This window comes from Brachyistius frenatus, unplaced genomic scaffold (assembly GCF_029030835.1).
Source record: "Brachyistius frenatus isolate BFR_SWC_R1_liver_20210118 unplaced genomic scaffold, ASM2903083v1 Contig_11, whole genome shotgun sequence".
Classification (NCBI taxonomy): domain Eukaryota; kingdom Metazoa; phylum Chordata; class Actinopteri; family Embiotocidae; genus Brachyistius; species Brachyistius frenatus.
The window spans coordinates 4,082,475-4,098,521 of NW_027210610.1; the positions used below are offsets into that span (position 1 = coordinate 4,082,475).

General features: G+C 43.8%; 2 protein-coding genes across 2 annotated transcripts in view; one reads left to right on the plus strand and one right to left on the minus strand.

The window, feature by feature from the left end:
- LOC138617029 (elongin-B-like) overlaps positions 1 to 16,047 on the minus strand; it is a 247,018-nt gene that overhangs the window by 130,599 nt on the left and 100,372 nt on the right. The gene's annotated exons all lie outside the window — the stretch shown is intronic.
- Positions 405 to 15,007, plus strand: LOC138616996 (speckle-type POZ protein). The gene is made up of 10 exons (XM_069691629.1): positions 405 to 467; positions 9,878 to 10,087; positions 10,194 to 10,315; positions 10,835 to 10,986; positions 11,090 to 11,217; positions 11,297 to 11,474; positions 11,692 to 11,747; positions 12,930 to 13,052; positions 14,026 to 14,168; positions 14,814 to 15,007. The coding sequence occupies exons 2-10, from the start codon at positions 10,010 to 10,012 to the stop codon at positions 14,956 to 14,958; spliced, it is 1,125 nt and encodes a 374-aa protein (XP_069547730.1). The 5' UTR covers positions 405 to 467; positions 9,878 to 10,009; the 3' UTR covers positions 14,959 to 15,007.

The following is a 16,047-nucleotide window of genomic DNA, read 5'->3' on the forward strand; positions in this document are numbered from 1 at the left end:
TTAGAGGTTAAAGATTTACTATCGCTATTTATTATCGCCGAGCTGATGAATCCAGAGATTTAATTATTACCACTTCTTGATTAAATTCAGCCTTCAGCAGTCGATATCCGTTAATCTTGGCTCGATTTGCTCTGCAGAGTAGATGATCTACTCCGCTGATTGAATTAGGATAGATTAGTCTACAACAGCGTGCCCTCATGATGAAAGATAGATGTAACCCCTCTCTCTCGTATTCAATTTCCACCAGCGTACAAACGGGCAAAGAAAGGAAAAAAAAAAAAAACCATGAATGAATGCAATTCACGGTGTTATAACTCGGGGGCTTGTGATTGTGAAATCACTCCGAGACAGCAGGGTGCGCTGTTTACCAGACGGGACGTCCCGACCTGCCAGCTTCACAGACAGCTAGCTAACAACAACAGAGGACCTCGGGACAACCAGCGTTGCAATTGAACCCAACATTAAAGGTGAGTCCGTCGACGAGTGGAGAAAAAAAAAAAAAAAAAACACAAGCCGCCACGTAAGGGCTTAAAGACTTCAAACCGTACAACGGAAGCGGCTCCGTCGCGGTATTAATGGCTGTTTTCGCGGTGGTTTCCCCCCCCGACCTTTTTGTGTAGCTCAGGTTAGCTGCTACAAGGAACCGAGGCTAAAGTAGCTGCCGTGCTAATGGGGGTTTGACTGTGGATTACCGACCAGGATTCAGGGACTTTCTCACAGTATCACACGCTGTCATTAATATTGTGTTTTTTTTTTTTTAATCTTTACGAACACAGTGGTCTTCTTTAATTATCATTATTAAAGAATAATACAATTTCAGAGTCGGGACACCAGAGTCGATGATCTGTATTGTTTCGCAGGTTAAACAGACCTGCGTGAGAGTTTCACCTCCCAACATCATTTCCTAATATTCAAAGTTTATTACAGGGTCAACTTGAAAAGCAATCACGTTAAGTAGGTTTAAATTTGAATGAATAATAGATATCGGGACTGAAAGGACTCGTGTTCTCGGCCTTCATCATACTTTTTCATTAGTTTCCACTTAACTGTGATGGATCATTTAACGCAGCTGGTTTCTCCTTTTTTTTTTTTTTTTTTTTTTATAAAAGTGATCATATTGTCGTGGTTTGTTTAACCAAGATGTGTTTAACCAAGCTGCTCAGGACCCTGTTAGCTGACCAGAGAGGTGTGATTGTTTGGGTTGTGAATGATGGTGAGTGAAGTTCAGTGTTCAAATTCCTTTTTTTTTTTTTTAAATGTTTTTTTTTTTTAAATTTGTATTGTGATAAGAAACCCTCCACCCGAGACAAACAAATAGGAAAACAACACGCGCTTCCACAGCCGAGACCTCTTAATCTATACTGTTCATGAGAAATCGGTGTTTGAAATAATCGAATACAACTCTACAGATAGACTCGTTACGATGGTTTTTCATTTTGTTCATACCAAAATACACTTGTTACTTGCGGGGTAAAGACTTCGTCTTTCTGAAGTTGCAGTTCTTTTATTTGTCACGTCTCTTTTTGCCGAGTCAAAAAAATCTGCCACGCTGAAGACTTGGAAGTGGGGGTTTGGGGAATATGGACATTATTAAATATCACAGTATATCCAATTGAGTAAATTAATAAGTATTGCGACAATATTGTAAGATAGATGGATAGATGCTTTATTAATCCCTCAGAGGGAAATGTTTAAGTTACAGCAATAAAAATGGCAATAATAAATAGAGGTAGTAAAAAAGTTAAATATGATTTTTTTTTTTTTTAAAAAGCGCATTCTATACAATGAAAATAGAATAATATGAAATAAACTAAACTAAACAACAGTGCAATGAATTCAAAACAAACAAACAAGCAGTGCAATGGTGTCATTGCTGTGTGATGGACTTGGCGAGGGGTGAGTTATTGTACAGTCTGATCGCGGCGGGCAGGACTGATCTCCTGTATCTGTCCTTGTGACAGCGGAGCTGGACGAGTCTATTGGAGAAAGTGTCCCTGCAGTAGGTGGTGGAGAGGCTGGTCAGGATTATCCAATATGGATAATAATGTCTTCAGCGTCCTCCTCGCCACCACCTTTTCCAGGCTGTCCAGTTTGCAGCCGATGATGGAGCCGGCCTTCTTTAACCAGTTTGTTAAGTCTGTTGGTGTCTCCGGCTCCAATGCTGCTCCCCCAGCAGACTATAGCGACGTACGGCGCACTGGCAACAACAGACTGGATATCTAGGGATGACTACAACGAGAATCGTGGTAAATAATCATCAGTGATGTGGTTATAATGACCAACGGGGTTAATTGAAAAGAATTAAAAAGCCTTTTTTTTGGCCCTTCAAATCTTCTAAGCATTTCGGTCAGTGCCATAAAAGCACAAGTACCCAACCCAATTCAATTTACTGTAACGCGGCCTTTAGAATTTAGGGAAAGACGACATCTCCAAATTTTATGATATCCAAAATCTAAGATGATATCCGGTCTGATACCATGATACCATGATATAACCATGTATATATATATATAACCATAACCATATACTACCATGCTGTAGTGAAGAAATTTCCCCTCGGGGATTAATAAAGTGTATAAAAAATAAATATATATAATTCAGTTAATCTTTTTGCCTCCCGTCCATAACTTGGTTTAGCCCGGTTTATCTTCAGTGAGATGACCCGCAGGAGAAATTGACCTTTTCAAACAGAAAACAAAGTGTAGTCAGCAAGATGACAAACAACAGCGTAAATCCTAAATGGGTTTTCAACTTACCGATGCATGTGATTAAGTTTGTCTCTCATAAAAAGGAGTCCCGAAGCTTTGTTTCACCCCTAGTTGACAATGTAATAATAAATGTTAAGGATAGTTTTTTTTAATTTATTTTTTATTTTTTTTAAAGTTGGGCCGCCTGACATGTCTTAACAACATTACGTTAGTGAATAGTACGAGGACTAATTTAGACAATCTTAGCCATAAATTGCTTGGTGCCTTTTTGAATTGCAGACCAGACCAAATTATATTTACTTGGAGGGACTTCAATCAGGCTTTTGAGCGCTTGTTAGATTAGTTCCAACGCGGCATACTTTTCACTCTTGCTTCAGAATTTGCTGCGCTCTATTCAGGTGAATCACATCAGTTTCACTGGTTTGACTGTTGTTCAAAATAAGGCCTTGTTCTCAGGAATGTTACAGACTGAATTGACCACTTTTTCAATTTCATTGTAAATACTGGACGGTTTAAGGACACTGTAACATCTTAACACTGGAAAAATGTCCTTTCTCACACAGGACATGAATATCTGATTCGATAACAGGTTTAAAAGCTTTAATAACTAAACTACTCGCAGTGTTTTTTTGTTTTTTTTTATATCCCGCGGGAGTATTTGCCCTTGGACGTCAACGCTGCGAGTTCCACCGTTGGTAGCAGTGTGAGCCAGGTGACTGGAGACATTAGATATGCATTGAGGTTCCTCCTCCCTTTAACCTCCCACGCCTGGTGGAGTGAGCAGGGTTTTAGTGGGGAAGCAGCGACAGGAGGTGACGCCTGGGTGCTAATGCTTTTTTTTTTTTTGCCCTGTCAAATCCCCTTCAGTGTAATTGTGGGTCTGCACAAAGTCAGGGACGAGAGCGAGGCAAGCTGATCGCTGTAGCAAAATCAATAGTTCATACCTCTCTGAGATTGAGTTTTTAGGAAAGGAGGAGCACCATGACCAAGGGCAGAATATGAAATCGCTCCCGCAGAGGCCCAACGCGAGCTCTGCAATCGATCCCCGGTCCCTGTACCAATTATAGTTTTAAGGTTCGTCTGTGGCTTACTGCAGTCCTCAAAGACCAAAGCTTTGGAAACAGACATTGTGTTCACCGACACTTCGACAAGGGTTGCAGTTTTTTTTTTTTTTTCTTTTCCCATCCACCCCTCGGAAATTGCCATCTGAAATGCCTCCATACCTCCGGTCTTTAATTTAGAGCCGAGATTGATTTCTCCTTTTTCCGGTCAGGGGAGTGAAATGTCAGGAAAATTGCAATGCGGTCATACCTGCCGCTGGATGTGTCAGATCTCCCGCAAGTATACGTTCATACATGTTGACGGCAATTTTACAGTGGGTACGGAGAGTATTCAGACCCCTTTAAATTTTTCACTCTTTGTTTCATTGCAGCCATTTGCTAAAATCAAAAAAGTTCATTTTATTTCTCATTAATGTACACTCAGCACCCCATGTTGACAGAAAAAAACAGAAATGTAGAAATTTGTGCAAATTTATTAAAAAAGAAAAACTGAAATATCAGATGGTCATAAGTATTCAGACCCTTTGCTCAGTATTGAGTAGAAGCACCCTTTTGAGCGAGTACAGCCATGAGTCTTCTTGGGAATGATGCAACAAGCTTTTCACACCTGGATTTGGGGATCCTCTGCCATTCTTCCTTGCAGATCCTCTCCAGTTCCGTCAGGTTGGATGGTGAACGTTGGTGGACAGACATTTTCAGGTCTCTCCAGAGATGCTCAATTGGGTTTAGGTCAGGGCTCTGGCTGGGCCAGTCAAGAATGGTCACAGAGTTGTTCCGAAGCCACTCCTTTGTTATTTTAGCTGTGTGCTTAGGGTCATTGTCTTGTTGGAAGGTGAACCTTCGGCCCAGTCTGAGGTCCAGAGCACTCTGGAAGAGGTTTTCTTCCAGGATATCTCTGTACTTGGCCACATTCATCTTTCCTTCAATTGCAACCGGTCGTCCTGTCCCTGCAGCTGAAAAACACCCCCATAGCATGATGCTGCCACCACCATGTTTCACTGTTGGGATTGTATTGGGCAGGTGATGAGCAGTGCCTGGTTTTCTCCACACATACCGCTTAGAATTAACGCCAAAAAGTTTCATTTTGGTCTCATCAGACCAGAGAATCTTATTTCTCATAGTCTGGGAGTCCTTCATGTGTTTTTTTAGCAAACTCTATGCGGGCTTTCATATGTCTTGCACTGAGGAGAGGCTTCCGTCGGGCCACTCTGCCATAAAGCCCCGACTGGTGGAGGGCTGCAGTGATAGTTGACTTTGTGGAACTTTCTCCCATCTCCCTACTGCATCTCTGGAGCTCAGCCACAGTGATCTTTGGGTTCTTCTTTACCTCTCTCACCAAGGCTCTTCTCCCACGATTGCTCAGTTTGGCTGGACGGCCAGGTCTAGGAAGAGTTCTGGTCGTCCCAAACTTCTTCCATTTAAGGATTAGGTAGGTAGGTAGGTAGGTATATACTTTATTAATGGTCATCCAGGAGCAATAATAGAAACAATAGAATAAAATAATAATAATAGAATAGAATAATATAATAGAAAAGCTTCCAGTATATATACAGTACATTAAATATCTATATATATATATATATTATGGAGGCCACTGTGCTCTTAGGAACCTTGAGTGCTGCAGAAATGATTTTGTAACCTTGGCCAGATCTGTGCCTTGCCACAATTCTGTCTCTGAGCTCCTTGGACAGTTCCTTCGACCTCATGATTCTCATTTGCTCTGACATGCACTGTGAGCTGTAAGGTCTTATATAGACAGGTGTGTGCCTTTCCTAATCAAGTCCAATCAGTTTAATTAAACACAGCTGGACTCCAATGAAGGAGTAGAACCATCTCAAGGAGGATCAGAAGAAGTGGACAGCATGTGAGTTAAATATGAGTGTCACAGCAAAGGGTCTGAATACTTATGACCATGTGATATTTCAGTTTTTCTTTTTTAATAAATTTGCACAAATTTCTACATTTCTGTTTTTTTTCTGTCAAGATGGGGTGCTGAGTGTACATTAATGAGAAATAAAATGAACTTTTTTGATTTTAGCAAATGGCTGCAATGAAACAAAGAGTGAAAAATTTAAAGGGGTCTGAATACTTTCCGTACCCACTGTAGACGCGTTACGTTTTTTTTGACCGACAGATCAGAAGTCTTTGTTCCCGTGGCCCTGACTCTTGGATTTCCTGCTTCTGGCTTTGTTACTGTGCTGTCTCGCTCTCAGTCAAATCTGTTCTAACAAGTCGGGCTCGGTGATAAAAGAGTTGCGTGATGTTGCTCAGCTGTGGCAACACGTCTGATCTCAAAGTTACTGGGTTATTGTGACCACTAATATCACCTTGAGTTGTTCCAGCCGTGCTTTAAAAGTTTGGTGCGTTACGGTGGAAAAGTCAAAACACTCGCTTTGCTTCTCTCTAAAATTGTGATTAATTAAAGGATTCACAATGTTTTTTATTTTCTATCCGATCTCCCAGATTTTGAATAGATTATTATTAGATATTTGTGATGGGTTTTGATTGCAGGTTTCCTTTTTCTTTTAAAAGCCTCGTCTCACCTTTTTACTCAGATGGTCGGAGACGGATAACTCGTGTATATTGGTGACAAGCGTGTTAATTGTTTGGGGGGGGGAGGAATTTCGGCTGAGGATGAATCACATTTCTTTGCCGCGTTGACCTTTTCCTAAAGGTGATTCGTCTTTTGCTTTTTTTCTAAACCAAATCATGTTTGATCTAAATATCTTTCAGAGTTAGGTTGTTGCAGCTTGTTTTTGTATTATTTCATGTTATTTACACGGCCCAATACGACAAATTTGCTTCTACCTGTACAGCATGCAACACCCTCTGTCCCGAAACCCTCCACCAACAAAACCGCAAAGATTACAACTCGGAGCTCAAAGGCCGACACGCGTTTGTATGTTTCACGATTATTGAAATGCCTTAAGTCTTCTCTGTGTCGTAGCTTGATGAAGAGGAGCCGGCTGAAGTTCCCACGCAGCGTGCGTCTTCGTCTCGGTCCACTGCTGCCGGACCCGTATTTGATTTCTCTCTTTCTCTCTCGGGCCCCTGTTTGATTTTCTTTTGTCTCCATCTAACCTCTTTTGGTGGCAATTTATCTCGGCGAATGGTTCCTCGGACGGTGCTCCCATCTTTCATTCGCCACCTGTTTTTCCATTTGGCTTCTCTATCACTTTACTTTTCATTTTCTCTCTCCGTCCCTCCTTCCTTTTATCCTCTTCTACCTCCATCTTACCAGTTGCCACCGGGGATCGAGAAGATTGGTTGGCTCTTCATTCATTGGGATTTTTTTTTTTTTTTTTTTGTCAAAGACAGTCTTGATGCCGGACTGAGCTGCTGATATGCATTGTGCTGCGTTGGAGAGACTGAGGGGATATAATTGGAGCTTTAGATTACTTCAGTCACACAAGCATTATTCTTTTTTTTTTTTCCCTTTCGAGGTTGGGTATCTTTTATCTGCTTGGCTGATACAAAGAGGCCTTAAAAACAATCCATTTTACATCATTGGACTCCTGAAATCTGTTCAGGTCTTTTGTAAAGTGTGCTGTGAATCCGGTTTTCAGTCTGTTCCGACTCGAAAATTCACAAAGCCTCTTAGCAGCTTCGCTGTCAATGTATCACCTTCGTTCAGTGTAATCATCAGGAACAGAAAGCTCAGCTCGCAGCCGTCACAATTTGTTACACTGCGTTTTGAATTGAAGTTATGGATGAAGGGATAGAGACGTGTGTGTGTGTGTGTGTGTGTGTGAGAAATGTAGCGACTGATGGAGAGGTGAAATATAATAAGATGCTGTATAGTGTGTGGGGGGGAACGGCCACAGATTAAATGAGCGCCAGAAAGGAAACAGAGTTGTGTCGTGTCGGTGTGATGGAGTGAACAAAATGAAGACGGTTTTGTTTTTGTCGAAAATCCTTTGAAAGTAGATTACCTGGACACTTCCAGGAGATGACGACAAAACGGCACCAAGGCATTTGGGAAATTGTTCTAGTGTGACAGACGTCTCTGTTCATGCTGCTAACGCGAGGTTGCGTAATATAATTCGGCAGCAAACCAAATGTCCCGTTTGCATCGGGTAATATTCACAGCTTTCATTTGAAGTTCCTTCTGTTGATGGCCGCCGGTGGCTGGAGTCATTCCCGGCACCCACCAGGGTCCGTAATTATGTTTCTGTTTCGAATGAAATGAAAATGTTTGTTGCATTTCATGTGATCTTAAAATGTACGATTTAAATCACCAAAACGACAATTTTTGTCTCCCGATGTTGGTTTTTCAAGCCTGCACTTGGTGCCCGAGCGTGTTGTTTCACTAAACACGGACACTAAATCTTTACAAACAAATATACCGTAGAGTTCAAATTTTAAAAAGACCTAAATAAATTCATAAAAACGGCTTCCCACGCATAATTAGTGCATTTGCTGGGTACTGGTTTCAGCGGTGGATTAATCCACTGGTGCTTTCATGAATATTTATGGCAACAGGACATTTTATGTTTGAATGACTCACTCATAACACCCGGTGCAACAAGTGTGATTCACTGATAGTTTGTTGTTGTTGTTGTTGTTGTTTCTGGATAACAATGGAGGACTGGAGGAGTAAGTTAAATCAGTCTTTGGCTACACCAGCAATATACTGTATGCTTCTTTTGGTCTTTTCATGGGATTAGATGGCAATAAAAAAAGAATAGATTTAAAGTACATTCATATAATATCTATATATCCATTATAGAAAAATCTTATCGAATGTGGATTTCACATTTGTTGGAAATTTGTTGAGCAAGTTTAAGGTCAGTCATGCCAAATAGTTTAAATTAGACTTGCGACGATTCGTCGATAAATCAAGTAGGTGATCGACAGAAAATGAATCAACAATTTTGATAACTGATTCGTTGTTTTGAGTCATTTGTTTAAATGAAAATATGCAAAGATTCTCAGATAACAAACTTCCTAAATGTGAATATTTTCTGGTTTCTTTCGACCTCCTTGATAACAAGATGAATAACTTTTTGTCAGGAAAAAAAAACAAGACATTTTAGGCTTCTTTGGCTTTTGCAAAAACTGGTCCACATTGTTCTGCATTTTACAGACCAAACAACTAAAGGATTACACGATAAAATAATCAACAGATTAATCTGTAAAAAATAATTGTTGATTGCAGCCCTAGTTTAAATGACTTATTTCAAGGACTGTCCACTCTACGACAACCATCCCGCCAACCCATTTGGGAAATTTAAACAATTATCACAACTTTATTTGACTTGTTTATTTCAAAGGCAAATCCTAAAGGATTCCGCATTTAAAAAAAAAATAATAATAATTCTGTATGCAAATGTATAAAGTTCTCATTGATTTTGAATCATTTGAATGCGGTTCCACCTTGGATTTTACATCGTTGCAGCTCGGTGTGTTTTATGGACAATAAAATGCTTTGTGGCATCGAATGGTCCCTGCTGACCAGTTTCTGCTCTCAAAGTGATCACCGTTGTTGAATAGCCTCTACATGAGGACAGAGTTAGTTTGTGTGTGTGTGTGTGTGTGTGTGTGTGTGTGTTTTTGTAATTGTGCTTCACTAATGTGCGTGGCTTTTTAGACTTGAAGGTCATTTGGGAACTCGGGATTTGGCCGGTGACTCAGAAACCCCTTCTTCGCAGCCCAAGGAGGCAGCTTGTTTATTTACAGTACCGTTTTTGAGACTTAATTGCAATTGCAGCAGCTATTGATCTCGGAACAGGCACGGGCCATCGATCTCCTGCTGCCCCCCCCCCCATCACCCCCACTCCCGCCCCCCACCCCCCACCCCTCCACAGTGCGTCAGGGACAAGTCAGCCCCAACACGACAACCCTCAGTAGCAGGCAGTGTGGCCGCATGAATTAAATGATATCGAGTCTTCCCTGGAATAATGAAAGATACAGTGCCTGCGTGTTGCATAAGAATGAGCCGTTGCTCTTGTCTCCACAAGTGTTTGTCTGCGTGGTGCGCGTGATTGGCGGCCTCTGTGTCAGAAGAATGCGCCGCGGGGACGAACACAGTTTTCAAGGAACTTCAAGGAGACGGGGTTTTAATTGCGGCCCGGCCAATTAATCACGCTCACGTTTGTCTGTTTGCAGGGGGCGAGCTGCTTCCATCTGGCGGGCACCGATGCAGATGGACGTCAGGGCTGAACACTGACGAGTGGAAGTGACAGATTCCTCCTCCTCTTCCTCACCCTCTTGCCCCCAACACCGTCTGTCACGCTGGCAATGTCAAGAGTCCCGAGTCCCCCTCCCCCTGCGGAAATGTCCAGCGGGCCTGTGGCCGAGAGCTGGTGCTACACACAGGTAAAACCACCGCATGCGTGCGAACTGTTGCCTCGGTAACATATCTGCCCGAGTTTTGCTGAATTTCTTCTTTTTTTTTTTTTCTTCTCCCCCCCCCCTTTCCCAGATCAAAGTGGTGAAGTTCTCTTACATGTGGACCATCAACAATTTCAGCTTCTGTCGTGAGGAGATGGGGGAGGTCATCAAGAGCTCCACCTTCTCTTCTGGTGCCAATGATAAACTGAAATGGTGCGTTCACAGGAAATGGACTGATTGGGAAACCCCAAGACAATCCCGCCCTGTCAAAGTGAAACGCACACTCGGCAATTTAGTGAAGAAAGTTTGTTTTAATGTTCTTCCAAACAATCACGCAAACATCTAACACCTAAACTCTTGCCGTGTTGTTGACCGTTCTTGTCGAGATCCTAAAAAGCTGGTCAGAAATTTGAACGGCGGAAGTTGCTTACCGTCAGTTCAACTTTTCGCTCACCATCTTCAGCAGCAATTAAAAGGTTTTACATTGAAAAATAATGGCGTACGTGCATCCCAAACGTGATCAGAATAAGCGTCATCTGGTACAGCTTTATAAAGGTCGTACCAAAGCGAGTGAAAACATTTAAATATTTCCGCAAATCAATAAATTGGCCCAGTGCGTATCCTCTGCACAATCCTGCCATAACAACACAGTCGGGTTCGATTTCAATTGGTTTAATACATCAACCGTCTTCATCAGGAGTCTTTAAGTGTTCTGCCCTCCGTCACCGTCAGGTGTTTGCGGGTTAATCCCAAGGGTCTGGACGAGGAGAGCAAAGATTACCTGTCCCTCTACCTGCTGCTGGTCAGCTGTCCGAAGGCCGAGGTGCGCGCCAAGTTCAAGTTCTCCATCCTCAACGCCAAGGGAGAAGAGACCAAAGCCATGGGTGAGGACGACATATACGAACGTAGACGGACGCGCGGAGGGGGTCGCTGAACGCGCGGACTGAACCCCCCCCCCCCTTTTTTGTGACTTCTGTGTGTCTGCAGAAAGCCAGAGGGCGTATCGCTTCGTTCAGGGAAAAGACTGGGGCTTTAAAAAGTTCATCCGGAGAGACTTCCTCCTCGATGAGGCCAACGGCCTCCTGCCCGACGACAAGCTCACGCTCTTCTGCGAGGTACGCCCGGACGCTCGGCCGACGCCCCTTTTCTCGTAACGTTGCGCGCGGCATTTCGCTGACTCTGCTTTCCCTTCAGGTGAGCGTGGTGCAGGACTCGGTCAACATATCCGGTCAGAACACCATGAACATGGTGAAGGTGCCCGACTGTCGGCTCGCGGACGAGCTGGGCGGCCTGTGGGAGAACTCGCGCTTCACGGACTGCTCGCTGTGCGTGGCCGGACAGGAGTTTCAGGCCCACAAAGCCATCCTGGCAGGTAGGACTCGGGACGGCGCCCGTTCGTACCGTCCCTTTTTTTTGTTTTTGTTTTTTTGTCTCGTTTCATTGCTTACCTTGTTGTCTAAGGGTGTAACTGACATGTTTCATGTTTTTGTTTTAGTTTGCCCCCTTTTTATTTTTTTTTTTTTAGTTTGCCCTCTGACTGTAGCTTGATCCCTCAATTTCTGAACATGTTTCCTGTTCCTGCTCCGCAGCCCGTTCCCCGGTATTCAGCGCCATGTTCGAACACGAGATGGAGGAGAGCAAAAAGGTGAGCCCGAGGTCCCGGAGCTTTTCTTACTCTTGGAAACGAATCCGTTTTGTTCCTCGGCGGCTCCGACGCTCCGGTTCCTCCACTGCGCTGTCGAGGGTTTAAAGCGAGTGAAGGACTGTTTGCCGTCGGACGGCTGCGGCGCGGAGCTGTTTGGTGAAACTGAACGACGGCGCGCCTGAGAGGCGATTGTCCTGTCGTACTTGGGGGGTAGGGGTGTGTGTGTGTGGGGGGGGGTCAGCATTTATCCTTCACTGACAAAGCTGCAGGAGCAGAGAATTGCTTTTTTTTTTTTCTTCTTCTTTCATTTCTGCACACGTGACTAAGAAATGAAATTGCAGGAGTCGTTGCCCAGATGTTTTTATTTGTTTATTTTTTTTTATACCGCGGCCATTTTTTTTGGCGCGGCAACCTTTTGTGGAACGTAAAACATTTCGCTCGGTAATTAAGGTATATTTAACACGAACGGGAGGGAATGCGCAAGAAAAGCTGCAGTAAGGCGAAGCACAAATATTCGACATATTATCAGTACTAATCGCAGCTGTTGAAAGCCCATCCAAAACATAAGACTCTCTTACTTTTCACAAACAAATCACAGAATCCAAACTAAAGTGAAACCGGGCGAACTGTTTTTAGGCCTTTGATCCTTGGAGTGATGTCACATAGGGAATTCACAGACATTTTTTTTTTTTTTTTTACAAATGAATTTTCAAAACTTTCCATAATATTTGACCCCGTTTGTATGACTTTATTTAATCTAAGTAGTTAAAAAAAAAAATAAAAAAAAAATAGAAAGGCCTAAATTATGATTTCGCAGGGAGCGATAACGAGGCTGTTACTCTGGTGTGCTGTACCCTAAAACAGGCGGCGTATTAGAAATGGAAATACGTCGCTTTTGTGTTCACGCTCGCAGCAGACTCGGCCTAGTAGGGTTACAGTATTTGAATAAAAATGCATTTCCCAAACAAAGTACTCAACGCTGCACAATTCTGAGCCGAAGTTATTTATTCACAAATCCGTACGTATCAGGGTTAAAAAAAAAAAAATTGTTTAAATGGCTGCTCTTTTCATGGTGTTACGCAAAGACGCAGAAAAACGGAAAGGATGCGGCGAAGTCGAAGCCGGTGTTGTTGTGAAATCCTTTTAACCCTTTTAACCCCCGTCTCTCCTGTGTCTCGTCAGAACCGCGTGGAAATTAACGATGTGGAGCCGGAGGTTTTCAAAGAGATGATGTGCTTCATTTACACAGACAAGGCTCCCAACCTGGACAAGATGGCCGACGACTTGCTCGCAGCCGCCGACAAGGTAGTGTGAACCTAAACTCTGCGGACGCGTTCGGGAAGGATCGGATAGCGGCTCGCAACGCGGCGCCTCGTTTACTTTCCCGTGAAACGTGCTCGGGGGCTCGTACCCCCGCATTTTGCGTCCCTCTCGGTTGCGCCGGCGAAGGCCCGACCGCGGAGGCCGGAACTCCCTCCGGCCGAGTTCCCGTTGGCTCCCTGCGCGCGATAATGGGATGAAATACAATCATCATGCAGCTCTTGTTGACTTCACGGATGTTTATTGGACTGAATAAATCCTGTTTATTAAAAAAAAAGAAGAAGAAGAAGAAAAAAAACAAAAAATGATTACAGATTTGTAAGGCTCTGAAAACTAAATTCAAAGTTTTACAGCTACTGTTTTTCCCGATGATTGTGTGTGAGGTGGGGGGGGGGGGAGAGGGGGAGGGAGAGGGGGAGGGAGCGCGCCACTCACTACGCTCCAAACTCCACGCCAGCTCAGCACCGTTACGACCTCATCAGTGTTTGAGGACATAACTGTGCAGAGATCCGCAGCTCCGTCTGTCTGTCTTTGAGTAATGCGTCCGTCGTTAGGCAAAGACACATTTCATGAATTAGAATATTGTGGATTGTCATGACCGTCTCGGCTTTTTTTTATTATTTTTTTTTATTAAAAAAAAGGTCTCAAAGTCCGACGGGAGACGGACTTTGAGACCCGGTTTCTCTCGGAAGGTCGCGCGTCGAAAATGTTTATTTTATGGTCCTCTTGTTTGTAGCTTTAAAAAAACTGGATACATTCATCCGCGTTAGAAGTGTGACCTCACGGACGACCGGAGAAGGGGCGGGGGGGCAGACGGCGCATTTCTTTTTGAGCGCCGCGATAATCTTTGCGAACACAACCTGAACTGTCACAGCAGATGCCGCGTGAATACTGATGAAGAATAAATCGAAAAATAAATAAAAACCGTACGTATGTGCTTGCGCCCCATCTCTTTCAGTACGCCCTGGAGAGACTGAAGGTCATGTGCGAGGACGCGCTCTGCACCAGTCTGTCGGTGGAAAACGCTGCCGAGATCCTCATCCTGGCCGACCTGCACAGCGCCGACCAGCTCAAAACGCAGGCCGTCGACTTCATCAACTAGTGAGTTCACGCGCAGCGAAGAGCCCGTCGTCGCATCCGATCGGGTTTCCGGCCCCTTTTCTGCACACTCGCCGGTCCTCGGAAGTCAACCGTACATTTCGCCTCTTAGTTCGTTTCGAACCTCCTCCCTCCTCGTCTCGACTCAGTCTCTGGACTCCCTGTGTGCAGACACCTGGCTGGCATCTTAATGACAGCCCGCGTTTAGGGAGCATTAATAATAGGTGACGTTTACCAGGAGTCTGCTTGTGAGGCATTTCTAGGACGTCTTGTCAATTGCAGCTGCAGATATTTAACCCGGGATCCACCCTCTCCCTCTAAACTGCGACGGGATGAGCGCGCAATCGAATGATTGACGGGCGAATTGAAGTCGAATTGAGAAAGCGGGGTTCACGCTTAACACACCTAGGAACTTTTAGACAACCCATAATAATAATTTAAAAAAAAGAACTTTTGTTTTAAACTAATTTTGTCTCGTACTCAGGTTTATGCAGCGACGAAGACACTAATCATGAAATCAATCACCCCTGTATATTTATTTGTTTGTACAAACCAAAGTTTCCTGAACTAATTTGCGTTTGTTTTTGTTTGTGTTTTTTTTTTTTTTTTGCTTCTCCGTTTCTCTTCCCCTCGCATCTCATCCCGCAGCCATGCGGCCGAGGTGATGGAGACGGCGGGCTGGAAGTCCATGGTCGCGTCTCATCCGCACCTGGTGGCCGAAGCGTACCGCTCCCTTGCTTCTGCCCAGTGCCCTTTCCTCGGACCCCCACGCAAGCGCCTCAAACAATCCTAACAGCCTCGCAGCAAGTCGTCCCACGCGCGCGCGCGCACACACACACACACACACAAAAAGAACACACACACAGAAACCCCCCCCCTCCTGAAACACACAGGTACAACCTTTCCCACTTTGCTGTTACTTGCTACACTACCTTACAGCCTACCCTGAATCTCCCTCTTCTGCCCCATCAAGAACCTGCTGTATTTTAGTCTCTTCTAAAGATGGAGCAAAGAAGAAGGAAGAGGAGAAGGAGGAAGAGGAGCAGATGGATGAGAGGGACGGGTGGGCTCGTGAAGTGGATGTTTGTTGTTTACAAAAAAAAAAAACAAAAAACACACAAAAAAAACAAAAACACAACACCCCTCCCCTTTCTCCTCGGGCCCCGGCTCAGCGAGGTCTGACATTGTGCTCTTTCTCTGTGTGTGAAACCTAAATCCTTCGACATCCTACTTCGGAATCCGTTCGGGGAGGAAGAACTGGACACATTAACCCAAGAAGAGCCAACTGTCTGGAAATTCGGAGGCCTTCCGCAGATAAAGTCTTTTTAAGTATCCATTTTTATCGTAAGGCTTCTTTTCGCTCTGTTCTCAGTGTTTAGAGTAGAGCAGCCGGAGAAGTGCCCAAAGTAAAGGAGACGTGGGTCCGTCAGGGACTAAAGCAGAAGGTGAAAAGAGACTGTTAGTCACAAACTAAAAGCCCCCCCTCTCCACCCCAAGAAACACAACCAAGGGCTAGTAAAATAAAATATTAAAAAAAAAAAAAAAAAAAAAAAAAAAAAGCAGATATGGGACAAAATCATCAAAATATTTTTCCCAAAGAAAGTTGGGGAAACATTGCACTAAAGTCAGAAGTTACTCGTCGTCAACCCTTACCAGCAGTGAGGTAGAAATACTGTAGGCAAGCACACACTGAGGCAAGCTTCATGGACCGAAGACCCAGCTGGACCACCAAGAACAAGAACCCTTTAAGAAGATTTATCAGCAAGCGACAAAAGCAACATGTGTACTCCTGTATAGAACTCTTCAAGCTTCATCTGCGTCCGTTTTCATTTTTTTTATTTTTTTAAATGGCAGGAAAAAAACAAAACAAAAACAACATAAA